Source organism: Triturus cristatus, chromosome 6, assembly GCF_964204655.1.
Source record: "Triturus cristatus chromosome 6, aTriCri1.1, whole genome shotgun sequence".
Classification (NCBI taxonomy): Eukaryota; Metazoa; Chordata; class Amphibia; order Caudata; family Salamandridae; genus Triturus; species Triturus cristatus.
In genome coordinates, this window is record NC_140589.1 from 758281317 (window position 1) to 758307861 (window position 26545).

General features: G+C 46.6%; 1 protein-coding gene across 1 annotated transcript in view; it reads left to right on the forward strand.

The window, feature by feature from the left end:
* The window catches only part of MAN1A1 (mannosidase alpha class 1A member 1), a 466871-nt gene that overhangs the window by 185791 nt on the left and 254535 nt on the right, over nucleotides 1-26545 (forward strand). The window contains exon 4 of the mRNA XM_085611277.1: nucleotides 8207-8287. Coding sequence (XP_085467403.1) covers nucleotides 8207-8287 — 81 coding nt within the window. The remainder of the gene's footprint in view (nucleotides 1-8206; nucleotides 8288-26545) is intronic.

Here is a 26545-nt window from a genome sequence, read left to right on the forward strand (position 1 = left end):
TGGTGCCTCCCATCTGGAGGGGACCTGACAGTTCAGGCTGAACTTTTCCATTTGGAGCCGGACTAAGACAGATTTGCACGTGGCTGGTCTCTGCCTGTAGTGGCATAGTGGGTGACAAATAGATAGAAATGCCACCTCTAGTGATGCAACTGCCTGATCATTTCCTAGGAAAATTTGTCTCAAATGCTAAAAATGAATTAAATCATGTTTTGGTTCATGGCCAACAATCTGATTTTCCTTCCCCCAAAAGACATTGAATTCAGACTTAATATTCTTTTGAAAAAGAAACAATTCTGCTTTGATGCTGTAGGTCATGGAGTTTCTGAATCCTTCTGTTGCCTAATACTGTGTACAATATAATACACTGTCGTTTGTTTGCCATGTCATAGCAATTTTTATTCTTCTCTTTGTTGCACAGCGCACACGCAAAAGAATATTGACAAAGCCAATAACTTGCATAGGCCAGTGCTTCTGTATGGCTAGTAGGAAATGCTGTGGAATCTGATTTCAGCTATAGAGTATTGGCCTAAATGCCTAATTGAAAGTAGGAAATGTCAAGTCCCAGCTGGGCTATATCTATATTGTTGGCAAAGGAACTGAAGTATAAGACCTCTGAAAATGTTCCTGAGTAAACTTGAAAGGGTAACTATTTAGTCAGTCGTATAGAGTTCCATTACTGTTCTCTGAATTGATAGTTGTACATGTAAGTGAATTTCTCTTCAGGGAATTACTCCACCTACACAGTTGTGCATGTCTAATGTATTTCCCATCGGATAATCGCACTGCCTTTCAGTATCTCTATAATCAGAACATTTACAATACTGATGTAAATATTCCCAGCCATCAGAGGAATCCATTCTTTATGCTAGTCCTTAAAGTGAAAGATTGTGATCCTTGTGAAAACACAGCAGTGAACTGTTTATATATTGAGGAAAACATCCTTCAACAATATCCGAAGAATTTATTTTATTTTTATATATTGTGTGAGCAATTTCTTGACTACCCAGACTGCTCTTCTAAGGTTGCTCGTGTTCTCATTTCGGGGCACCCGACCTGACACTTCAGGCTAAACTGTTCTTGTTTGGGCAGGACCAAGACTGATTTGCCTGTGGCAGGTCCCTGCCTATAGTGGCATAGTGGGTCAAAAGGGAAACAATAAATAGCACAAATAACTTTACTAGACGCTAAACGTGGGAAAATCAACATGTCTTAATACTGCCCTCACACGCTTGATAGTGTCATGCTTCATCATTGGGCCGCATCATACATCCAGGTGCAGACCAACACCTTGGATGGAGCGCAATTTTTTAAGAGGATGAAGAGTAGTGGTGAGGGTAGAGTATAATAAAGAAAGACAGGACGAAACACAAAAGTGTAACTCAAATCAAAAAGGAAAACAAATCTTCTCCTGGAAGAAGGGACCAAGAGGTGCAGAAATAGATGTAAAACTGTCTCGAGGTTAACCCACAAATGTTATTATTGTCAACCTCTGGCAGGATTAAAACCAACGGTATGGGGTATTCAGGGAAGTTAACGACCCTTCAATCCCCACTGCAAAAACCAACATGTTTCTGCCAGCTTTTTATGCGCCCAATCGGGTCACTCTGGCATTCATCAGGGTGTTGGTCCCTATTTGCTGGTCTGTACCCCTAATCGGGTATTCTTTACCGTTTTACTTTGTAAATTAGGGTGTTGCCCCAACGTCACTGTCTGGAAATTTCCAAGAGGATACACAGTTCTACAACCAGAAAAAACAAAAAGAGGGAAAACACATCGTGATCTCCAGACTCATAGTTTTTCTCATTAGCCTTTACTCTTATTGAATTCCCCATGCGTCTATTTAAGTGATTAATATCCTTCATTGCAGCCTATTCATTTAACAAAACCCTCAACCCGTGCAAGCGGACATCGCCCCACACGTGAACCCTTCAACCAGTGGCGTAAGTGCGAAAAAATTCTTAATCAAGGACCTGCAAGTGTACTCACAGTGCATATACGTCTAGGACAAAGATTTGCCCAACCATTAGTCTCTCTAGAGCCCCAGAGAGTAGAAATCAAACTCTCCTCGCAAATCTATGGTTCAACTGTGCCAATCTTTTCACAAATTCATTGTACTTACAAGAGTCTACGAGTTTTATTCTGAACCCGGGACTGCGGGGGAAGGTGCTCTTGTCGTCACACTCTGGATGTTTTTGCACCATCAGGTAAGAGGAGAGCAAGGTAGACAAAAGACGGGATAGCGGCTTCAGTGCAGCCATACTGTCGCAAAAATTCTCCCAGTCGTCTGTCATCACCTCGCACTAATGCGCCTATATTTAACTTCAAATATCGTAGAGCAAACTTCACCCCACTGATATCGTCTGCTCCTCTTAAAAGAACACAGCTCAGAGTACCCACGATAGTAACGCTAGGGAAAAGGTAAGAACAATGGAGCCTCCAAGATATTTTTACCGCTACACCTAACAATAGGTACTCACTACGCCAAAGAGACACTGTCTCCGATCTCCCCTCGTACGTCCTCCGACGATACGGGTCTTTCTGGTGTAGCCTCTATATAAGGAGCCAGCATGCGTGAGAAACCACATTGCTGTCAGCCTCGCTCGCATCCTTCCCAGACTGCTCTCTGTTCCATAGTCATAGAAACAGGCCCTAGCTGTTACCTGTGTATGCGGGGCACCTATCATGGCGGCCATTACTAAGTTCGCCTGCATATACGAACAAAGCCTCAATTAATTGAAAAGTAAGTTTGATAGTGCTCAAGCTCGTATGTTTAATCAACTGAGAGATAAATAATATGCGCAAGACAGATTATCTTGCACACTTCATGTATCGGAGGGTTTTTACAGAATCAACTCCCTCTAGCGTTTCCCACAGAACTTAAAACCCATCTTGATATGTCGAGTATCTGTCTCTCTCAACTTCATTGTTTCATGATTCCATATAATTGGAACCAGGGGATCCCATCATTTAATCCCTTCATATTGTTTTTCAGTCTTTCCACCCATCTCTATTCTCTCAATAAGAGGAAGCTCGAGATATCGCTCATATTCGGTGGAATAAATGGTTTATCCAATACTAACCACCTAAGATCTTTCTCATTGTGTTTATACTCAAGAAAGTGAGCAGTGAGTTTTGTATTGATCTTGCCGCAGCGTATAGTGCTCATATGCTCCAAAATGCGAGTTTTTACTTTCCGGGTTGTCATACCCACATACAGCATCTCACAGGGGCATTTCAGTAAATAGATCACATTTTCTGTGTTACATGTGGAGTGTTGTCTCAATTCCCAGGGACTATTTAAACCAATGTCAATGCTTTTTCCATTGATTGAGGCAGGGCAAGCTCTACAATAGCCACATGAATAATGACCTACCACTGGTGGTAAAAATTGGTGGTGGTTTCGCAAATTATCAACATCCCTCTGTGGCCTAGGACGCGTATTCACGATCATGTCCTTGATACTCGCACTCTTCTTAAAAGAAAACAAGGGGACAGGTTGGTTCAATCCATTCGAATTCAAAATTTGCCATTTCTTCTGTATGATTTTCTTTTGATGGTTAGATGTTGTGTTGTATGTCGTCACACATATACTCCTTTCCATTGTCTTTTATATTGGTTTCCAATAGGACATCCCTGTTACAGTTCCTCGCTCTTTTTTGAGCTTTCTTGATTACAACCTCAGGGTAATCTCTATTTCTGAGTTTTACACTGAGATTCTCGGCTTCCTTTTTATAATCCGCCACATGGGAGCAGTTTCTACGAAGACGCAGAAACTGCCCGTAGGGTATATTTTCCCTCAGAGTCCGAGGGTGGAAGCTAAGAAACGATAATAGATTGTTTCTATCCGTTTCTTTATGGAAAACACTGCTGGTCAAAGTCCCTCCCTCTGCTTTAATATTCAAATCGAGAAAAGAAAGAGTATCATCCGTAATCGTTCCGGTAAAAAAAAGAAACCGATTCCTTTGGTTGAGCCAGGTGTGCAAAGTTTCAGCCGAAACTCTATTTCCCCTCCAAATGATAAGGACATCATCTATATATCTATGCCACTCCCTTATATGGTTCAGAAAGGGATTGGTAGATGGAAAAATTATTTCTTCCTCAAACTTGGAGACGTAGAGGCAAGCCAGACTGGGGGCACAAGAACTCCCCATGGATGTACCATGGGTTTGTAAATAAAATTGATCTCCAAATTTAAAAAAGTTCTTTGTAAGTGCCAATTCCAAGAGGCAAAGTATGAATGCCCTTGGCGTCTGGAACTCCCAATCTTCTGCAAAAAGAATGTTTTCGATCACCCTCAGTCTCTCGTTGGGGAATGTTTGTATATAGAGATTCTATGTCCAACCCAATTAGAAGATCTGTCTCTATCGAATTCCAAATTCTTAATGAGATTTAGTACCTCCCGGGTATCCTTCAAATACGCAGGCATCTTTTGTACAATTGGACGAAAGATGCCTGCGTATTTGAAGGATACCCGGGAGGTACTAAATCTAATTAAGAATTTGGAATTCGATAGAGACAGATCTTCTAATATCTTGGAGGCTCCATTGTTCTTACCTTTTCCCTAGCGTTACTATCGTGGGTACTCTGAGCTGTGTTCTCTTAAGAGGAGCAGACGATATCAGTGGGGTGAAGTTTGCTCTACGATATTTGTAGTTAAATATAGGCGCATTAGTGCGAGGTGATGACAGACGACTGGGAGAATTTTTGCGACAGTATGGCTGCACTGATGCTGCGATCCCGTCTTTTGTCTACCTTGCTCTCCTCTTACCTGATGGTGCAAAAACATCCAGAGTGTGACGACAAGAGCACCTTCCCCCGCAGTCCCGGGTTCAGAATAAAACTCGTAGACTCTTGTAAGTACAATGAATTTGTGAAAAGATTGGCACAGTTGAACCATAGATTTGCGAGGAGAGTTTGATTTCTACTCTCTGGGGCTCTAGAGAGACTAATGGTTGGGCAAATCTTTGTCCTAGACGTATATGCACTGTGAGTACACTTGCAGGTCCTTGATTAAGAATTTTTTCGCACTTACGCCACTGGTTGAAGGGTTCACGTGTGAGGCGATGTCCGCTTGCACGGGTTGAGGGTTTTGTTAAATGAATAGGCTACAATGAAGGATATTAATCACTTAAATAGACGCATGGGGAATTCAATAAGAGTAAAGGCTAATGAGAAAAACTATGAGTCTGGAGATCACAATGTGTTTTCCCTCTCTTTGTTTTTTCTTGTTGTAGAACTGTGTATCATCTTGGAAATTTCCAGACAGAGTGACGTTGGGGCAACACCCTAATTTACCAAGTAAAAAGGTCAAGAATACCCGATTAGGGGTACAGACCAGAAAATAGGGACCAACACCCTGATGAATGCCAGAGTGACCCGATTGGGCGCAGAAAAAGCTGGCAGAAACATGTTGGTTTTTGCAGTGGGGATTGAAGGGTCGTTACCTTCCCTGAATACCCCATACCGTTGGTTTTAATCCTGCCAGAGGTTGACAATAATAAAATTTGTGGGTTAACCTCGAGACAGTTTTACATCTATATCTGCACCTCTCTTGGTCCCTTCTTCCAGGAGAAGATTTGTTTTCCTTTTTGATTTGAGTTACACTTTTGTGTTTCGTCCTGTCTTTCTTTATTATACTCTACCCTCACCACTACTCTTCATTCTCTTAAATTGCGCTCCATCCAAGGTGTTGGTCTGCACCTGGATGTATGATGCGGCCCAATGATGAAGCATGACACTATCAAGTGTGTGAGGGCAGTATTAAGACATCTGTTGATTTTCCCACGTTTAGCGTCTAGTAAAGTTATTTGTGCTATTTATTGTTTCTCTGTCGTGTGAGACTAAAAATCGGTAAGGGAGTCAGAGAAAGTTTAATCCCTTGTCTCTTCAATTTTGTGATATCCATAGACATGTGCTGTCGACGGTGTGCTGATTGGTGAACGTTGTCAAGGTGCCTGCAAGCTTTTCTGTAAACGTGACTCTGTGGCGCACATTAATTAAGTTGGGCTGCAAGATCGCTGTAAAGTTTCCTAGACCAGTAATATTCCAGCACTAGTATCTTGTGTTGAGTCACGCGTAGCACTCCGTTTGGCTGGTGCTGAATGAAACGAAGCCATCCGGTTTGTACTTCTGAAAGGGAGATTTAATGGTGTAGGCAGTGGTGGTTTAGTGTCTCAAATTCATTTTGGCAGATGGGATATCTGGAAATCCCATAGCTGAAAGAGCAAATGTGAAGCCTTAGAAAGTGTTTCTTCCAAGCATTGAATCTTGGTGCCCAGAATTCTTTTTCAGGAAGTCATTTTAGGTTTGTTTCTCTGTAGACCAAACTCTCCACAAAGACTGTCTGAAATATTTCTAGTTAAAGGTAATGTCTTTGATTATTTTTGATTTGTTTTTGGTTTTTCATTCATCCCAAAATGGGTGACAGAGATAACGTTAAGGATGAAAAGTTTTGCTTACAATTTTAGCTTCTAGAGCTTTTTTGTTGGCTATTATGGTTATCTGGAAAGGACTACTGCGGAACAGGGTAAATGAATTGCAGGACTAGCAAGAACTGTCCCCCTCATTATTCTGCAGCCTGTGAACATTGTAAATTGCTTAATGAATACAATGTTCACTGAAAGTTTGAAATCTCATGAACATGGTCTCTGCTAGTGTAGTGCACAGTTGTGGGTATCAGTCTAAACATTTGTTTATCATGATTATGTAAATGTAGGTGGGGGATAGCCATTTCCCGTCATAAGAATGCGACCACACTGAAAATACTTTCTGCTAACCTTACCCATGTCTCATTGCATTTTGACAGTCCTCAAGATGAAACAGGGCAGTGCTTCTGATTTCATTAATGTTGTTCTCCAGCCTGTGAGAATGTGTAAAACGTCGTCAGAGCGCTGCTTAACTCTATACACATTTTTATCATATTTAAAATGAAACCTAGTTTTATCTGTATTAACATGGCCCCTAGATGGATCATCAACTTACATATTCATGTTCCAAAAGTGCCATTGTCTAAAGACTTGGTCCCCAATTGCCCTTCCATATATTTCATCTCAATAAATCTGTGGCAATGCATGATATGAATCCCTACATTCATCTGGTATCCCCACGTAAATGTCCTAACAAGTAGCCCTAAGTGTAATCCATTTTTTAGGTCTCGCCTGACCCAGCGCATGCGCTGGTCTGGCGAGACATTTAGTAGGTGGTTTTAGAAAGTGCTACCCACCTTTTTGTGCTGGCGACAAGCTACAGTGCACGATGGCTTGCACGCGCACAGCTGCTCCCCGCATTCCCCATCTTTCTCGCCCAGCCATCCTGCGCCAGCCTTCAGCACCATACCTCTCCCCCCGCTGCTGCCGCGCATCCTTAGTGTGTCATCGCGATCGCTTTTGCATTTACAGTGATCACCATCGCGATGAGGAATTGTCAGTGTGAGACCTCACGCCAGCACACATAATCTACCTTCATTTTTTTACCTGTCTCCCTCCCATACTTACCACCCACCATGCTCCTTCTTCCGCCGACCCTCCGCTCTGTCTTCTTGCCCCATCCCCTCCTGCCACACTGTTGTCTTCAGTGTACCTCCGCCTTTCCCACCCTCTGTTGTCTGTGTGCTTGCTCCCAGCCCCTCCCTAAGCCCTCCCTTGTTGCCCTTGATTCGATGTCTCTCCCTCTGTGTTACCCTCTGCCCCCCTCCCTCCAAATGTGTTACCTTCTGCCCCTCAATAAACCCCAAAAAATGCAATGATGCAACCAGTGTTGTGCTACCCATATGCCTTGCCTTCCTCTGTGTTGGCATCGCTAGCAATAACAAGCATTGGCATAGCCAATAGGTCTTGCCTTTGGGACCTTATAAGTGTTTAGCCATGCAACAGTTGCATAACTAAATAATTATAAGGTCCCAAAAGCGAGACCTATTGGCTATGCCAATGCTTGTTTAATCTTCTTTTGGGGCATATCTGACCTCGTACTGCTTTTTCCATGCCTATGCACCAATCCTTACAACCGCACTATTTTTTTAACACTTAAATTATTTAGATTTACTCTGTAGTAAACTTTAGAAGTGAATACAATTAATATCATGATGGATAACTACTTTTAAAAAAATTATTACATTTTGTGCTGCCAGCTGTATTCTATATGAAAACCCTAAGTAAATTGCTTTTAAAATGCTGTAAGGGAAGTAAATTATTTGCATTTCTTTCTTCAGAATGCTGAGGTTTCCGTCTTTGAAGTAAATATTCGTTTTGTTGGTGGGCTGTTGTCGGCGTTCTATCTCACTGGTATAGAGGTAAGTTTGCCCAAATACTAAATAAAGTGCTATTTTTGGTTTTTTATAAATTATTTTGATTTCTGAACTTAATACATTTAAGAAAGATTATCATGACAGCTGGCAAATGCAATCTTTTAATGTGGCTGTTTTAAGTACTGTTCGTGAATGTGCAGTTGGGTTGTGCAGAGGTGTTACAGAACGTAAATTAACCTCTAACATCACTCTAAAAAAATTATTAATCTACAAGACATCGGCCGATGCCCATAAAATACTGAAGGAGCAAATCTTCTCTCTTTTTTTTTTTTTTTTGGCAGAATAGTGCATTGATTGTGGTATTGAAGTTTGAAGTCTGGTGTTTGAAAAGAACAGATGCTATAAAGGTTTCAAAATGAGATTATCGTCTTTGTTTTTATACAGGTTACTGTATTTTTACAATCTAATAACTATATCAGGTTAGAGCTGAAGTTGAAATCCCTGTTGGAAGGTTTAGTAACTATAGAATTGCTTTGCGAATTTCTACACAGTACAGTGATCAGGTTTGATCTTAACCCACCATCTCTGTCTTATTAGCTCAGTGGAAGGATACACCCTGCAAGCAGTTGGAGGCTATGGGCACATCCATGATTGAGTGGATGGTATGGCTGTCATCCAACATGACTTGGAGGGATTTGTTTTACCTGACCCAGAGTGTCCGTGCCCAAACAGCGATCTCCCATCCCTACCGACAAGTGATGATGCTCATTCCAGGTCTTCCTCTGCTATTAACATTCTGTCCTGGAATATAGTGGGGATTAAGTCCAAGTTGGGGTCCAAGTTAGCCTGGGGAAGCTTTATTGACCAATTTGATTGGTCTCCTCTGAGAAATTCGGTCCCTTGACCCACTATATAGGTAGGACTGTATTGCTGATCGTATTCCGGCCTGCTCTGTAGGAAGGGGGCGCCCTTCTGGTGGCCTCCTTATTTGAGCTGAAGTGAACCTTAATGTTAAAATATGCTCTTGCTGCCTTTTATTTCACATGATATTCTGAGCATATCTATTACCAGAGATTACCCTATGATTCACATGACTGTCATCCTTGCTGGTGACTTGAACACCACATCTGAACCACTGGCCACAGGAAATGCCTCCCCTTTTGGTGAGGAAGATGAGGAATGGGAGATACTGATACTCAACACTAAATCAGTGAAGCGCTGGACATGTGCTGCTTATCAACTCCTGTCTTTTACCTTACTATGTGCCCTGGGGGCATATGTTGGCCGCACAGTATCTGATCCCCGTGGTGCTTATACCTTCAATCGCCCCAGCTGCACATACAGAATTGATTGCTTCTTAATCTCTCTACATCTCTGGGGTAACCTGGTTGATTTGAATGTTGACCGTGATCATAACTCTCTCCATTGTTCCCTTAAAGTCTTATTTAACCAGTTCAATAATGCTCCTGTATCTTTAAGTTCCAATCTGGTGCCCTCAAATGATAGGCGAAGGATCAAGTGGGACAAGGTAGCTGCATCTAAGTTCCAGAAATGTAATTAACCTGGACCTTAGGGATGCTATTTTAAAGCTAGAAAATCCCAACCTTGTTAAGGGCAGGGACCGGAATTGGAACTTGAAAATTTTAAAGATTAAGGATGATTTGGAAAAAATTCTTGCAGTGTTTCATGCATCACTGTGACATCTCTGGCACCCCTCAAACATTAGCGTACCTGGTACAAAAAGTCCAGTGATGACAGGAAGAATGAGCTTTGCCGAGCCCTTATTAGCGGTGACACTCATTGATATTAGCCTAAAGAAATTAATATAAGCTGGCCTACATAAGTGTGCAAGGACTGGGAGACTAAAGTATGGGAGACCATTTACGAAGCTGACATGCACATTCACACCAGGAAATTTGGAAGTTGGTGGTCAACGAAGGCCAGCAAGCCCCACGGTTTTTGGTCGCTTTCCTTATTCCTGAGGTATGGCATTCTCACTTTTCTGATCTTTATATGCTGGGGTTGACTGCTGAATGAGTCGTACAGTTAAATGTTGAATCTTTTCTCTTCTGGGTCTCAAGTTTGAGTTGAGTGAATCTGCTAGCGTAATAAAAGCTATTGCTGCTGGAAAAGCTGCTGGCGGATTGTGTACTGGGTGATCTTTCTTGCTTACATTGAGGGTTGAGCTATGTATTTTAATACATTATCTAACTACGTTTTGAAGGGTGCGAGTTCCCTGCTAGTTGGAAGGCGGCTCAAATTGTCCTAATCTATAAAATGGGCCAGTGGGACTCCCCTAAATTACAGGCAGATTATTCTCATAGATGTAGCCCAAAAGGTCTTTGCAAGGTGAATCTTAGGCAAATTGGAATAATGAATTAAGCCCCATCAGGCCCTCTCCCCCTGCAGGCAGGGTTTATGGTTTAAATCTCTTTATTGATTTCAAACAGACATTGAACAACAACCACCCTTGAGTCTGAAGGCACAATACCAATGAGGCAACTGGGTTGCCAAGCTTAGCAAAATTACGGGTGGTAAACAGAAACCGAAGACAAAAAAATAGAAATAATAAAACCATACAATACCCAAATGACACCTCCCCCCCTCCCCTTCCCTCGTCCGCTGTGACCGATCAAGTGAGGGCAGCCTCTAAGGGAACAGCGCCGCCGCTTGCGGCGGTTCTGGGAAGTGGTTTTCGGAATCTGCGTGTCTGCCAGGCGCAGTAATCGCAGGTAGCGGGGACAGGTCAGCTCACGGAATTCAGACACCAGTAGGGTGAGGAAGGGCCTCCACAACTCTGGGAATTCGGATCCTCTGCCAGCTAAAGTGAGTGTGAGTTTCTCCATTCCCAACACCCCCCCAGAGTCTCTGGAGCCATCCAGAGTGTGTCGGGAGCTGGGCTGAGCGCCAGTGTATCAGTATGTTTTGTGTCGCTGCGCCTAAGGCGATGGCCATCAGCCTACCCCTCCGGGATTTGAGTGGGTATGTCAACGGGTTGGGCAAGCCTAGAAGAATATACGCGGGGAAGCGCGGTAGCTCTGTCTCGAAGTGCAGATCAATTTCGTCCAGAACCTGGGACCAATATGGTTGTATACAGGCACAGCTCCACAGAATGTGTACTAGGGTGCCCACTTCTCCACAATTCCTCCAACACAGCGCGCTCCGACGTGGGTCAAAGCGATGCAAGCGCTCTGGCGTATAATACCAGTAGGTGGCAATTTTGGTCAGTCTCCGTGAGACCCATGTGGTACACAGTGTGCCGCGCTCTGTAGTAGACACCTTCCCATTCCTTGTGGCTTAAGGATCTGCCCAGGTCCCTTTCCCACCGAGCCCGGCCTGCGTTATATGTGTGTGCGGTGGAGTCCAGAAGCATTTTGTAGAGGTCAGCGATTATCTTCTTATTGGACGTGCGCGTCATCAGCCATTTTTCATAAGGGGTCATGAGACGCTGCGCCTGGGGCCTAACCTGTTGGTGGAGTGCCCAGTGTCGGACTTGTAAATATGGCATGCGCTCCGACTCCGGGAGGCCATAGTGCTCCTTGAGTTGCTGAAATGTGATTATGCCGTCAAAATCGAAAAGATAACCCAGGGACCTACAAGAGGAGGAGCGCCAGGCGCGAAAGGCCTGGGCGTCCGCGCCAGGGCGAAACTCTGGATTGTCGAAGATTGGGGTGAGCGGTGACGGAAAGGAGGTCAGTCGGTGGGCAAGGTTAGTACGGTCCCATGAGTCCAGCACCGTGCTCGTGATACCGGAAGCGTAGAGATTGGGTGGTCTATGCTGCTTACGAAGGAAGGGGATGCCCTGCAGCGGTCTGGCTGCCACCACTTGGTCTTGAAACAGCCAGTGTTTCTCCGATTCCAATTGGTGCCATTCCACTAAGTATCGAAGCTGAGCGGCATGGTAGTATAGTTGAAGGTCGGGCACCCACACCCCCCCCCCCCCGCTCCGGTGTGGGAGAGTCGCCACTGCATGTCGAAATCGTGGCTTACGGCCCTGCCAGATAAAGCGCGCCAGGTCCGACTGAGTCTGTTGGATCCAGCCGGACGGTGGGCGGAGGGGAAGAGTTTGGAAGAGGTACAAGATCTGCAGGAGGACCGTCATCTTGATGGCCGCAATCCTGCCTAACCAAGAGAGCGTATAGTTTTTCCATCTGCGCAGTTCTGATCGGATGCGAGAGCGGAGATTAGAGTAGTTGAGGTCCGCGGTGGCCTGAAGTGTCGGGGCTAGGTGAATGCCCAAATAGGGGATCGAGGCAGCCGCCCAGCTCAGGGTGTGCTCTGCCTGGATTTGGGCCAGGGTGTGTGAGGAGAGCGAGACGTTAAGTGCTATGGATTTCTCCAAATTGATTTTGAATCCTGATCCCCGCGCAAATCCATACAGTTCGATGAAAAGAGCGCGCAGAGCTGATATCGGGTTAGAGAGGGAAAGCAGGATATCATCCGCGTAGAGGCTAATGGTATGGATGTCGCCTCCAAATTTAATCCCCGTGATGAGGGGATGCCTCCGCACCCTTAAAGCCAGAGGTTCCATATAGAGCGCGAACAGGAGGGGTGACAAGGGGCACCCCTGCCTAGTACCCCTCCCAATGGGGAAGCGGGAGGAAGTGTAGCCATTCACCCGGACCGTCGCCATGGGGGAGCGATAGCAATTTAAGATCCTGGTACGTAGCTTCTCCCCAAGCCCAGCGCTCCCCAGTACCATCTCGAGGTATGGCCAGTGCACCCTGTCGAAGGCCTTCTCCGCGTCGATGGCCAAGAGCATGTATTCTCCTTGCGTACGAGACGCCTTTTCGATCAGGTGCAAGATGCGCTTAGTGTTGTCGCTTGTCTGCCGCTGTGGAATAAAGCCCGCCTGATCTGGTTCAACCAGGTAGGCCATATGCGGCGCCAATCGGGCCGCGAGGATGCTAGTGTACAATTTAATGTCTATGTTTAACAGGGAGATGGGTCTGTACGCGCTGCAAGCCGTCCGATCCTTTCCAGCTTTAGGGATAACGACTATCGCGGCCTCTAGCATGTCACTCTGGATAGCTCCCGCTTGGTCGAAGGTGTTGAATAAACTCGTCAGGAGAGGGGCTACTTGGCTACAAAAGGTCTTATAGAAGGCAGCCGTGTAGCCGTCTGGGCCCGGCGATTTACCCGGCTTAAGGCGTGAGATCGCCGAGACAACCTCCTCTATCCGGATATCCCTCTCCAAGAGGTCCGCCTGCACAGAAGGCAGGGAAGGCATGTGGGCCCCCGCTATGTAGTCAGCGCAGGCCTGAGTCTCCAGGGGTTCCCCGGAATAGAGGCCCGCATAGAAATCGCGGAATGCCTCTGCTATATCGGCGTCGTTAGTTACAGGTTCCCCCCCTAACGTCCGGATCTCGCGGACTCCCTGCTTTTGTCTGGTCTCCCGCAGTTTGTTGGCCAGCAGGCTGCCGCACCTATCCCCTCCCGTGTAGTATGCGTGTCAGAGCCTGATCGCAGCGAACTCGGCCCTGTCCTGATCCAAGGCAGCAAGCTGCTTCCTTTCTATGCAGAGCTGTCGCCAGGCCCGGGAAGCGCCGGTTCTCTGATGCATTTGTTCAAGCTCTGAGACGCGCTGGGAAAGTTCCGCCCGTTTGCGGCTGCGTTCGCGATTCTGGGCAGATGAGATGGCTATAAATTCCCCCCTCAGGACAGCCTTCAGCGCCAACCACTGTGTCGCTAGAGTCGTATCCGGATTAGCGTTGAGAGCGAGGAAGTTCGAGATGGCTTTCTGGAGCTGTTCGATAACCGAGGGGTGGTGTAGCAGTGTGTCGCGCAGGCGCCAATGTCGGAGAGGCTGCAGGGATGGTGGGAGCTGGAAGGTGGCCAGAACAGGGGAATGATCGGAAAGGGAGGCCGGTAGGATGTCAGTGCTCAATTCGTGGGCCTGAAGTGATGAGGAACTAAGGAAGTAATCTAAGCGTGCATCACCGCCCAACAGCAGACAGCGGCCCGAAGCGGCGGTTGCATCGTCAAGAGCATTGAGGAGGAATGCAATCTGCCCTTCGTTAGGTGCATAGATGGAACCAACATCCAGAGTCACCCCCCCAGTAGGAATTGATAGGTGAGGAGTCGACCCCTGATCTCCGCCCCCTTGTGTAAGACCCTGCCTGTGAAAGAGCGGGAAACCAAAATGGCCACCCCTGCTGTCTTGGAGTTGGCAGAGGAAAACATCTGTGTTGGGAAGGCTCGGGATTTCAATCTGTGGTGGTCCTTAGCCAGTAGGTGTGTTTCCTGTAAAAGGCATATGTCCGCTTTCGAATGTTCCAGATAACTAAGGACTGCCTTTCGTTTGACGGGATTATTCAGCCCCTGCACATTTAGCGTAAGAACTTTAAGGGGGGTGTGTGGCATCTACGGTCCAGTGAGCAAGGCGGAATCGCTGAAGGACGCTAACTATCCTAAGCAAGTGCGGGAGGCCTCTAAAACCCTCTGAGACCTTGTGCCGCATCTGTCGGGGTGCAACATGGGAGAGCGGACGAGGAAACCCATACCAAAAGAAAAAACCCCAAACCCCTTGCAAAACAAATGTATCAAGAGTAACAACATTAACAAAACCCAACAGCAGAGTCTTGATCTGGTAAGATTGTTCGTCACCTTGGCAAAGCCAGGGGGGCGTCGGTGTGGGGACCATAGTGTGACCAAGAGGGGGAGTATCGGTTCCCTCCGCCGCCCGCCTCCCGCCGGAGACCCCTGGGTCAAGTGCGTGGAGCTACAAGTGGCCAGCGCTCATTCAGCCCCGGAGGGCAGCCCGGCCAGCGCGTCCGTCGCCGAGGCCAGAGCGTCCCGCTGACTCTTAGCTATGTCTGCTTTGTGAGGCTTCCAGCCCTGTCTGCGCCCTCCCTGTCGCCGCCATCCTGACGCCGAGGGCCCGGGCTCGGGGTCCGTAGCTCGATTGTCCCCCTCTTCGTCCGGTGGTGCCAAGTCCAGCACTCCGCAGGCCTCGGAGAGCGAACGTAGCTGGTGAAGTTTGCCATCGAGGCGGAAGATGATGCGGAATGGGTGCCCCCACGAGTATGGAATGCTCCGCTGCCGGAGATGGTCCGTGACAGGGCGGAACTGTCGTCGGCGTTGCAAAGTGATCAGAGCTAAATCCTGGTAGAGCACCGGGGAGTGCCCCATATAAGAGACGGGATGGAGGGTCCTTGCTTTCGCGAGGATAGCTTCTTTGGTTTTAAAGTCTTGAACACACACCAGTATGTCCGCAGGGGGGCTGTTGGGCGCCTGGGGTGGACCGACCCTATGTGCTCTGTCCAGGACGATCTCCGCGCCATCCGGCGCCGCTAGGATGTGGCGGAAGAGGCCCCCGACGAAGGCATGGAGGTCCGCGTTGTCGGCCGCGGGTTTCACTCCGCGAATCCGGATGTTATGCCTGCGGGACCTATTCTCCAGGTCCTCGAGGTGTGTCTGAACATCTAGCTGCTGGTCCCGCAGGCGGAGGAGTTCTTGTTGGATCGTATTCATGTCGGACACCGTGGCGTCGCTCTTCTCCTCTAGCGCCGCCACTCCCTCCCCCACATCCCTGCGGATGTCTTATCTCTGCGGTGAGGTCAGCCTTCACTGTCTGTAGGTCAGCCCGCAGAGTCTGGAAGAGGGACTCCATGAACGCCTTGGTGACCGGCTCCTCCCCAGCGCTGGGAGAACGCTGCAGGGTCGCCATCTGGGAATCCGCGCCTTGACTGCCGGGGACAGGCTGAGGGCGCCCAAATATGTCTTTTAGAGGCTTTGATTTCCTCGCCTTGGATACTGGCATAGCGTAGTGTCCCACGAAGAGACCAGCGCCGAGGGGCGCGTCGATGTCGCCACCGGGGAGCAGGAAGGGCAGGGAGGTGGAGTCCAGCAGCGGCAAGCTCCCGGGCTAGTAGCAGGCTGTCTCCCGCCGTCGCCCCGCGGGTCTGAAGGCAAGGTCTCGGAGGGGGTGCCGATCGGGTAGGCACGGCATCCAGCAAAGGCCACGGGGGGGGGGGTGCCACGTGCGCCCGCAGGCCAGCGCCCGAACGTGGCCCACCGTCTATTGCACTAGCCGGCTGATCTCCGGTGGTGTCCTCAGCCCCCAAGGCTCGCCTCCGGCGGCGCCTCCCAAAGTTTCAGGTCCGGGCACCCACCGGGCCCCCAGCCCCTCACCTCTCTCCCGCTCCGGCGCTCTTTGACTCACCGCCTTCCGGGCAGCCTCCGTGAGCCCGCGTGCACAAGGCGAACAGGCAGGCCTCCACACTCCCCAGTCGTCGCAGCCTGTCTCGCCGAGCCGGTCCAGGGAGGGGTCGAGGGCCTCGCACGAGAGCAGATCGCTGGGTCCGGATCCCGCCAGCAGGGTGCTCCAGCCGGGTCCCGGTCCGCGTCCAGCCGCCGGCGCTCCAGGCACAGCACACCCCCGCGCCGGGCAGCCCCCAGGACCGGTCCACTCGTCGATCGTCCGGGACAGAGAGGGGTCCCGCTCTAGCGCCAGCAAGACTCCGGGCCTCCGCAGCTTCCAACGTCCGGCGGGGGCGGCCCGCGTTCAGGTCCCCAGGCAGAGGCCGGTATCGGGGTAGCTGGCCTCGGTAGGCCTCTCTCAGGGCCTCCGCGTTGTCGAAGCCTCCGCCGGGTACCGACCACCGCAGGCCGGGTCGCCTCTCAGAGCTCCGTCTCCAGCCGGAGCCAGCTGCGGCCGCCTCCCGCTCCAGTCGGGCCAGCGGGTCCCTGGGGCAGCCCCTCGCCGTGAACTGCAGACGGCCACGGGTCTCCCTGGAGCTCTCAGAAGCTGTTTTCGGCGGGCGGCGTGCAGGAGCTCTGAATTCTGCGTCCTACCTCGCCGCCATCTTGGCCACGCCCCCTGCAGGCAGGGTTTAGAAGGATTAGTATTATCAACCAGATTTTTAGGTTTTTAATTATTTACTGGAAGACAGTAGTCATTCAAAAGGTCATCCTATATCTGGTCTTAGTAGACTTGGTCTGCGTTTGATTTAGTCCCCACGGGAACGTTGTGGGAGGACCTCAAGAATCATGGGACCCTGCTCGATCATTTGGACTATTTGGTTCGCCTCCTTCAGGACACATACCCAGGTTATATGGGGCCTGGGTGGGCTGCTTACCGAACGGTTAGATTTTCATAAAGGGATCCGACAAGGGTGTGTCCTTGATCCTACCCTATTCTCTGTATACCTTAATGATGTGGCCACGTATCTAGAGGACGGGCAAAACCATGTCACCTGATTGGCTGGTAATAAGATTTTTATTATTTGCAGATAACACCCAGCTGGATGACACCCAGTTTAACATCTAGTGGATACGTTCGAGGCTTTTTGCTTTGAATGAGGGCTGACGATTAACCACTCTAATACAGTTTATGGCCATCAGCCCTCATAAAACCTTTAGGGAATCGATAATGCTGGAGTATAGACCGTAGCACAAGGTAATAATTTGATTATTTGGAATCTGATGGAGCCATCCAGCTGCAGATGCCTTACCTTTGAATTCCAGGGGTCAGGCTAGATCCGAGTTTTCTTAGCAGTACCCCTGCACGCCAGTAGGTGCAGTCAGTTGATTCCACATGACCGTGTCGCGTTAGTCGTCATGGCGTATGCAGTGCCAATAAAATCGTCACTCTGGGGCACTGACGTCAGTTCTTTTCTTTCCACGCCAGCCAGCGCAGATCTGTTGAAGAGAGCTTACCCCCTGTCATTTTTTGACACTTTTTTTCGACGACTTTTGGTGTGCTAGAAATGTCTAGCAAGAAGACCTCGGTTCAAGCCGTGCGGCACCGGTCACTGTGACATGTCTGTCACGGACCCCCACTTAGTGTCTCTGGTGCCTGGATCGCAACCACGACATGAAGTAGTGCTCCGATTGCCGGGCGGTGGCACCGAAAGCTTTGAGGAAGCAGTCCCTAAAGCAAATTGCAGCCCAGCAACCAGTGTCCCAGAAGTCACCCTGTCTGTCTCGATCCCGGTCTCAGTCGAGAGGAAGGTACGAGCACAGCTGTGGAGGATCGAAGTACTCTTCTTCCAAGTTGTCAGCTAAGAGGCATCACAAAAAGCACAAGAAGTTAAAGCGTGTTTAGACTTCGCCACGTCAGTTGTATGATGAGACAGAGGAACCTTGGTGTTCGAGTCCCCCCCCCCCCCCCTCCCCCGGGACCCCCAACCAACTTATGGAGTACTGGGGCGTCATGTGCACCATATTTGTGCGGCCCGATCCTTTTGGCGTGCAGGCTTGGATGAAGGCCCTGTGGGTTCCGCGCCTTCGGCTCCGGCGCAGCAGCCTTCTACTGCACCTCCACAGTGACCGTCCCCGGCGTTGCTTCAGCAGCAGAGGTTCTAGCCGGAACCCACCAGCGGCGCTTCCTCATTCTTTCCGACACGGAGCTGGTCGGGCGTTCGCCGACGGAAATGTACGGTTCTATGCCGTTTAACCAGCCCTATTCTGAAGGGATAGGAATGGATGAGGAGTATTGGGAGGGGGAGCAGGACCCCTTAGAAATCCCGCAACCCCAGCGCGTTGACTGGTATGAGGAACTGGGTGATGCCAGTGGCCTGGACACCTCCCCAGATTCAGACATGCTGTCTACCCCTAACATGTCTACGGAGGAGGGGGGCATCATTCGCTATGGTAGTGCATAGGGCTGTGGAGGCCTTGGACCTGCAGCTCCCTACGGTGGCAGTCGATACGAACGGCTTGACAGAGGTCCTGCCAGCCTGGTGCTTCCAGCTCAGAACTCTTGCTGCCTTTCAATGAGGACTTGATGGATGTTCTTCCGGGCGTCTGCTCCAAGCCCAGAACATGGGCTCCTGTGAACAGAATGATTGCCTGCCGCCATCGCCATGCACTGGGCGACCCAGCTTTCCTACCCCCCCACACAAAAAGCGTTGTGGTTATAGCTTCCACATCCCGTGGCGCGTTAACTTACGCACCCCCCGAACAGGGAACCCAAGAGACTGGAAAACTTTGGAAAGAACATTTTCTATTCCCCCAGTCTAGCATTGCAGTTGGTGAACAGTGTGGTATTCCATCCTTCATGACATGTCTTTGTTATGTGTAACAGAATTGTAAGTATGTCGTGGGGTTCTGTGGTGGAGAATGTAAAGTTGTCAGTTGAGGCTGATGCTGGCTTGCTGATGGATGGGGTCTTTCTCCTGAAATAAACTTCATTGAACCAGCCTTCCTGATTCCTAAATTTTATCTATCAGGATTGCTTCACTGGCGTAGTCGGCAGGATGGAGAAGATCCTAACTCAAAGGATTGGCGAGAGATAACCTTTTCTTTTGGGAAACCTTCATTTGAACCTGTTTTCTCATCTCACCAACTGGCAAGCTCTTATCTCTTTCATCATACTGAATATACTTGGGACTGGAAGTAAAAATCTACATTTCTTACTATGACTTTAAACTGTATTTGAAGTTGGTCTTAGTCTTAAAAAAGGGGCAATCTACTGGTTACTGCGTGACTTCAATTTTTAAAAGAAAAAAATGGGTCACATCTTCTAACAAGTATATCATGGTGGTTGGGTCTCACATGGACATCGTTAACATCGAATTTGAGAGATTTTGTTACATGTCTATGTATTGACTCTGAATCGTGGTGGTCAATGATTTATTATTCACACTTTGAATCCCATCCTCCCATGGATGAAGTTGAGCAATTTGATCCAATGAAGGCTTGCTCTGTTTAACTTAAATTCCTGGAGGTTTTGGGCTTAGTTTTGCCACCTTTGATTACAGCGTGAGATTGCTTTGAAAATAAACTGTTGCGCGTGCCTCATTTGAAAGTAAACTTGTTATGGTACTCTTACCTCATTTGGATTGTCGAGCGTTTGGGGTTTCGCCATTCCTTGTGGAATTCAGCGTCTGCAGCGTCCTGTGCCAGCACGTCTGAAGCGTCCTTTGTCAGCATGCACGCCTTTTACGTAGACGCAGAAACCATTTTGGTAGTTGCTTGGCAACCCTTTAATTATCGCTATTTTCTGGTGGCTCTTTATGTATTGGTGTTCACTCTTCAGCAGTGATACACACACTATTTGCTGGTGGTTCCGTTTCACTTTAAACAGTGTGCACTAAGTGACACAGACACTTATTATTGGGTGCCTTGACATGTTCACTATTATGCGCTCTTGATGTAAGTCAATATATGTGCATTTGAAGTAATCTTGCGTGTCGCCTGCGAGACAGTGACACGCACACTTGAATTCAGGAACCAGCGTGTCTCCTACTAGACAGTGGCACCCACACGCTTGAATTCTGTGACACACACACTTGTTAGTGAGCGTTTTGATCAGTGCGTGTGTCTTATACATCGCAGTGGCATGCACACTTGACGTCTGTGACACGCACACTTCTCTATTAATGTTTGTTCAGAATTAGTGTGTTCTCCGCAGCACAGTGACACGCACACTTAATTTACATTGGCGTGATTGAACTGCAGCGCGATCCTTATTTCAGTGAAGAAATTCTGACTAGATGGTACGTTTTGTTAATAAGGCAAATGTTTAGTGAAACATTTATTTTTATTAATTTTAAAGTTTCAATTGAAATTTATTAGTCTGCTGAATATTCAAGTGCTGTTATTGTGAAGTTCTGCTTATAATTACCAATGCATTTGATATTTTACATTTACATAATGCAGAATGTTACAGCAGCTCCATTTTTCTTATCTACTCCTGGTTCTCCACCTATAAAGTTGAAAAAATTGAAATTTTTCAAAAGATATGCAAGAGTATGCGGTCCTTCACTCAGTGCAGAAAGAAAATTGTCATTGCTTCTTCACTGCTTAAGGTCAGAGGGGCAAGATGTTTTTTGACCATCTACCCGATCTCTCTCCTATGGAAGCAAGAGACTTAAATGATTACGAAATTTGTTTTAAACTTTGTAATCATTACCTTCCAAAGGTTAGTACAATACTGGAAAGGTACCAGTTTGCCAAATGTATGCACGCAGAAGAAGAAACTATTGAAGTGTATGTGACTCGTCTAAGGAAGCTTGCTTCTTGGTGCAAATTTGATAATCTTACTGATGAGCAGATTCGTGATCAATTTATGTTCTGATGCAATATAGAAAAGGTCAAGGAGGAGCTCTGGCTGCGTGATGAGCCCACTTTAGATGAGGTTTTAACAGTAGCAAAAAGAATTGTACATTCTCTTGAATGTGTTTCTGTTATAAAAAAGGATTACAGTAAAGATTTGAAGATACATGTTAAGGACAAGAGTGAAAGGTTATTAGGTAAAGATAAAAAGGAAGTTGTAAATTCTTGTACTGAAATAAAATGTTATAGGTGCGGGAAGGCAGATCATCTTGCCAATGATAGTGTCCAGCACTCAATCAAACTTGAACAAAATGTAGAAAAAAGGGACATCTCACAACATTGTGCAAAAGCAAACCTAAAGTTAAGGAAATAGAAATTTATGATGATTGTAAAGCTGAATCTAGCTCTGAAGATTTTGAATGTGGGCAGATAGTGGTTCAGGGTGAAAGCAAACAGAATTGCAAATAGGGGTCCCTTTGATGAAATCTTGATTGAAGGTGAAACCACTAGATTTCTTTTTGACTCTAGCGCTAAAATTACCTTGGTTTCTAACAAATTTTATGTTAAGAAGTTAAAAGATAAAATTATTTTATTAAAGCCTGACATTCCTTTGGCATATGGAGGTGAGCCTATCAAATTACATGGCTATTTTGTAGGTCTCATAGAATATCAAAATAGATTAGTTTCTGGAAAAAGGTATGTGTCCAAGAGAGGTGACAGTATAATTAGCTGGATACACCAAGGTGACTTGGGAGTTTATCTTGATCCAAATGCTGATCCACCCATTCAACTTAGAGAAGTAGTTTATTCTGTGACAAGGAATAGTGATGATGAATTTGTATGTTCGGTAAAGGCAGAATTTCCAAATGTTTTTTAAGAGGACTTGGGATGCTTGAAAGGATACCGTCATAAGATTAAATAAAAAAAGAAAATGCCATGCCTGTATGTTGTAAGGTGAGAAATGTGCCTCTTTCAGGGAAGATATGCAGAAAGATCTTGAAATTAAAAGAAGGGGGCATTATTGAGGAAGTTGGAGACAGAATAGTTGGCTCCGGTTGTGGCTGCATGGAAACCCAATGGGGACCTTTGTCTCTGTATTGATTTGAGACAACTTAACAAAAATGTAGTGGTGGATCATTATCCTTTACCGAATACTACAGAACTTTTGGTTCTACTTGGTGGGGCAAGGTTTTCAGCACGATCGATCTAACGTGTGCTTACCACCAGATTGAATTAGATGAGTCTTCCAGAGATTATACTACATTTATTATGCCTTTTTGGTACTTTTAGATACAAGGCCAAAAGGCATACGTATGTATCTGCTTCATCTGTGTTCCAGCGTGTTATGGAAAGTGTGCTTGAAGGTCTTCCTGGTGTGTGTGTGGGTGTGTATCAGGATGACATTTTGATTTTTGCAAAGGATATAAGTGAGCATGATGTAAGACTTAAATCAGTTTTAAAGAGTTTGAGTGATCATAATCTTACCATCAAAGCTGATAAGTGTAGATTTAGATCAATTTCTATTAATTATTTGGATCACAATATAACTGGAGATGGGGTTAAACCCAAGGCTGATCTAATCAACACCATAAATGTGTCCTCCCTCAAACAAGACTGAACTTATGACATTTTTGGGCATGATTGTATATTATGCGAACTTTGCGAAGAGTTTTGCTGCCTCTACTGTAAAAATGAGATGTTTACTACGCAAAGGTGTAGAATTTGTATTGTCTAATGTCTTTGTGAAGAGAAATTTTTTAACTTTAAAGAAAAACTTAATGAAGCACCATTTTAGAAGCTTTAATCCCACCATTAAACCAATTCTCATTACTGATGCGAGTGAAAAGGGGTTAGGTGCTGTCTTGCAACAACATGGTCCTTTTGGTATACAGACTGTTGTCTGTCACGGAGCTTAAGAGATCCTGAAATTCGTTACTCTGTAGTAGAAAGGGAATCCCCTGCAGTGTTTTGGGCTATTAAAAACATTCTTTAGGGAGTTGATTTTGAGGTACATACTGATCACAAGCCATTAGTAGAAATATTTAATAAAAAGGGCTTGGACTCAATCTTGAGTAGGATTTCTAAGTGGATTATTGGTTTACACAAGAGTATAGCTTTGTACTTAAATATATACCAGGGACTGACAATGGTGTTGCTGATGTGTTGTCCCGACTCGTTTCCTCTGAATTCTCGCAAGAAGATACATTTGATGATGATGAAGAGTGGGTTTGTGTAGTGGATCATGATATCTCTGAGGAAAGGTAGTGTGAGGAAATAGTTTGTGATTCCATTTTATGTGAGGTAATGTCTCTTGTTCAAAAGAGGTGGAACAGCAGTAAGGATGGCTCTGAATCTACTAAACCATATTGGTTAATGCGTAATGAGTTGTCAGTGGACAAAGGATTATTATTTCGTGGTATTAAACTTATTCCGCCCTGCAGTCTTTGGAAAGAACTTATTGACTTGATTCATTCATCCCATTCAGGTATTTCTAAGAGTAAAGAGATTACGCATGTCATATTGGTGGCCTGGTATGGACAAGATGGGTTAACGTATTAAGACTGTATTCCATGCATGCTGAGTGACAAATCTAAATGTACGCATGAACAACCAATGATTTTAAGAAAGCGTCCAAATAAACCTTGGCAGGACATTGCTTTGGACATCGTTGGACCGATTCACAGTAAGGGGTCACAATCCTACATACTAGCTGCAATTGACATGTATTCAAGGTGGCATATGATTTTCTTTTTATCGTCAATTGACACTTCTAATGTGATTCAATGTTTAGAGAGCCTGTTTGTTAACTAAGATTCTGGAAAACCTTCCTCAGCAGACAATGGGGTGCAATTTATCTCCAAGGAAATGGAAGATTTGCTGCTTTCTAAGGGTATCTTACATAAGACCTGTTCTCTGTTTCATCCTGAGGCTAATGGCATGATTGAGAGATTTAATAGTCATTAAGGAAACTATTGTCTTAGCTAAATCTCAATCATTAGACTGGAAAAAAGAGGTTGTAAAGAAGGCGGAGGAGTATAGACTGTCTCCACATGCAACTACAGGCAAAACACCTTTTCTGTTCAGAGGGAGAGTGCCCAGTACTCTGGTAGAGCCTTCTTGGGTCAACAGGAATGAATTAGCTAAAGGCAAAAAGTGTGTGTGATGGTCTTATGATGCAAAGGAAAGATGAAGAGAAAGCCAAGCTTTGGAAGAAATATTTTGATTCAAAGAAAGCTGTTAAGAAAACTATTTTAAAAGTTGGTGATTGGGTGATAAAGCGTCCTGGTTTGCTAGGAAGTTCATCATCTAAATTTATGAAGCCTATAAGAGTTATTAAAGTATTTAATAATGTGATACAAACACAAGATCATCGTATTTGGAACTTAGAGTGTTAGCAATCGGGGGGAAATCTTGACTGCAAGGTTGATGACAATCCACCCAATGAAGATCTTTCAGTTGGTTGGGGATAAAGTTATACAGAAGGCACGACGTTCATCTAGGGTTACTAGACGACTTGCTCGTTATGATTTTGTTTAATTTCTTTGTTAATTTTACGATAGTTATACAGAATGCATGCCGTTTATCTATGGTTATTAGACCTGCTCGCTATGTTTTTGTTTAATTTCATTGTTGGTTGTTAATTGTATGCTTTTTGTAATATTATTATTCTTAAATGTGTCAAGGAAGGGGGATATGTGGTATTCCATCCTTCATGACATGTCTTTGTTATGTGGAACAGAATTGTTAGTATGTCATGGGGTTCTGTGGTGGAGAATGTAAAGTTGTCAGTTGAGGCTGATGCTGGCTTGCTGATGGATGGGATCTTTCTCCTGAAATCAACTTAATTGAACCAGCCTTCCTGAGTCCTCAATTTTATCTATCAGGAATGCTTCACACCGCATGCCTTTTGGGACGTTATTCCTACTAGATATGGGACATGGTTGCGCAGGTGCTGCCAAGAGTCTCCGAGGGGGACCAGATTCTACTCGCAAGCCATTTCAGATGAGAGAGATGCAGACGCTGGGCAGAGCGAATTCCACCACTGTAGCTGTACATCGCCATGCCTGGCTGAGGACATCTGTTTTTTTTTCAGCGGATGTCCAGGCTAATCTAATTGACATGCACTTTGATGGACCAAGTCATTGGCCCTCAACACTCCATCCTGGCCTGTCTGCTTTTCGCTCCTTTCGTAGCTACAGAAGGGGCTACCAAGCTCCCCAAACCAATTCTGGCCGCAGGGCCTGCAAGTTCAGCAACCTTTGCGGGCCATGGACACGGTTCACCCCGACCCCACGGGTTGGGAGGCCGGAAGTAGAGTCAAGCCACAATCTCCTCCACCGCAAAGCCCTTCTAGTCTGATCCCTCAGGATTACTCACGGCAAGTTGGTGGCAGAATACAACATTTATAATACTGGCGAGACATCACTTCGGACAGGTGGGTGTTGCAAATAGTCCAAAGGAGCCACTCCCTCCCTTTCAAGACTACCCCTCCATCCATTCCTCCAGTGTACAATCGGCTGACTGGGGATCATCTTGCCTGACTCCATGTGGAAGTCAAAACTCTCTTGGCCAAGGGAGCTAAAGAGTGGGTTTCCGGGTCAGAAATAGGCAGTGGTTGTTAGTCTTGCTATTTCCTTTCCCAAAGAAGGGTGGAGACCTTCGTCCTATCCTCGACCTCGGAGACCTCAACTACTTCCTCTTAAAGGAGAAATTCAAGATGCCCTACCCCTAGCTCAGGTCCTGTCTACCATGGACCCGGGAGACTGGATGGTAGCGCTGGACTTGAGGGATGCCTATTTTCATATCCCCGTCCTGCCTGCCCATAGCTACCTGCGGTTTAAAGTGTGCCAAAAGCACTTTGTTTGCCGTGCTCCCTTTTGGCCTCACCAGTGCCCCTCGGGTGTTCACAAAGGTGATGGCGGTGGTTACAGCCCATCTGCAGAGATCAGGGGTTCCAGTCTTCCCCTATCTCGACGACTGGTTGAATGCGGGCTCATCCCACGCAGTCTTCTCCCACCTCCAGACTACGGCGAACCACCTGCACTCAGGTTTCACTATCAGTGTGCCGAAGTTGCACCTGATTCCCTCTCAGATGCTCCCTTTCATTGGAGCGGTTCTGAACATGGTGCAGTCTCTGGCCTATCCTTCTGAATGAAAGTTCCAGGATATTCAGGCATTGAACCTGATGTTTGGGCCTCATGCCCTCCTGCATCCTGCTGGTGGACCATGCAAGGTGACGCATGCGGGCTCAGTGGGACCTGAAGTTCCAATGGGCACAGCATCGAGGAAATCTCACCGACC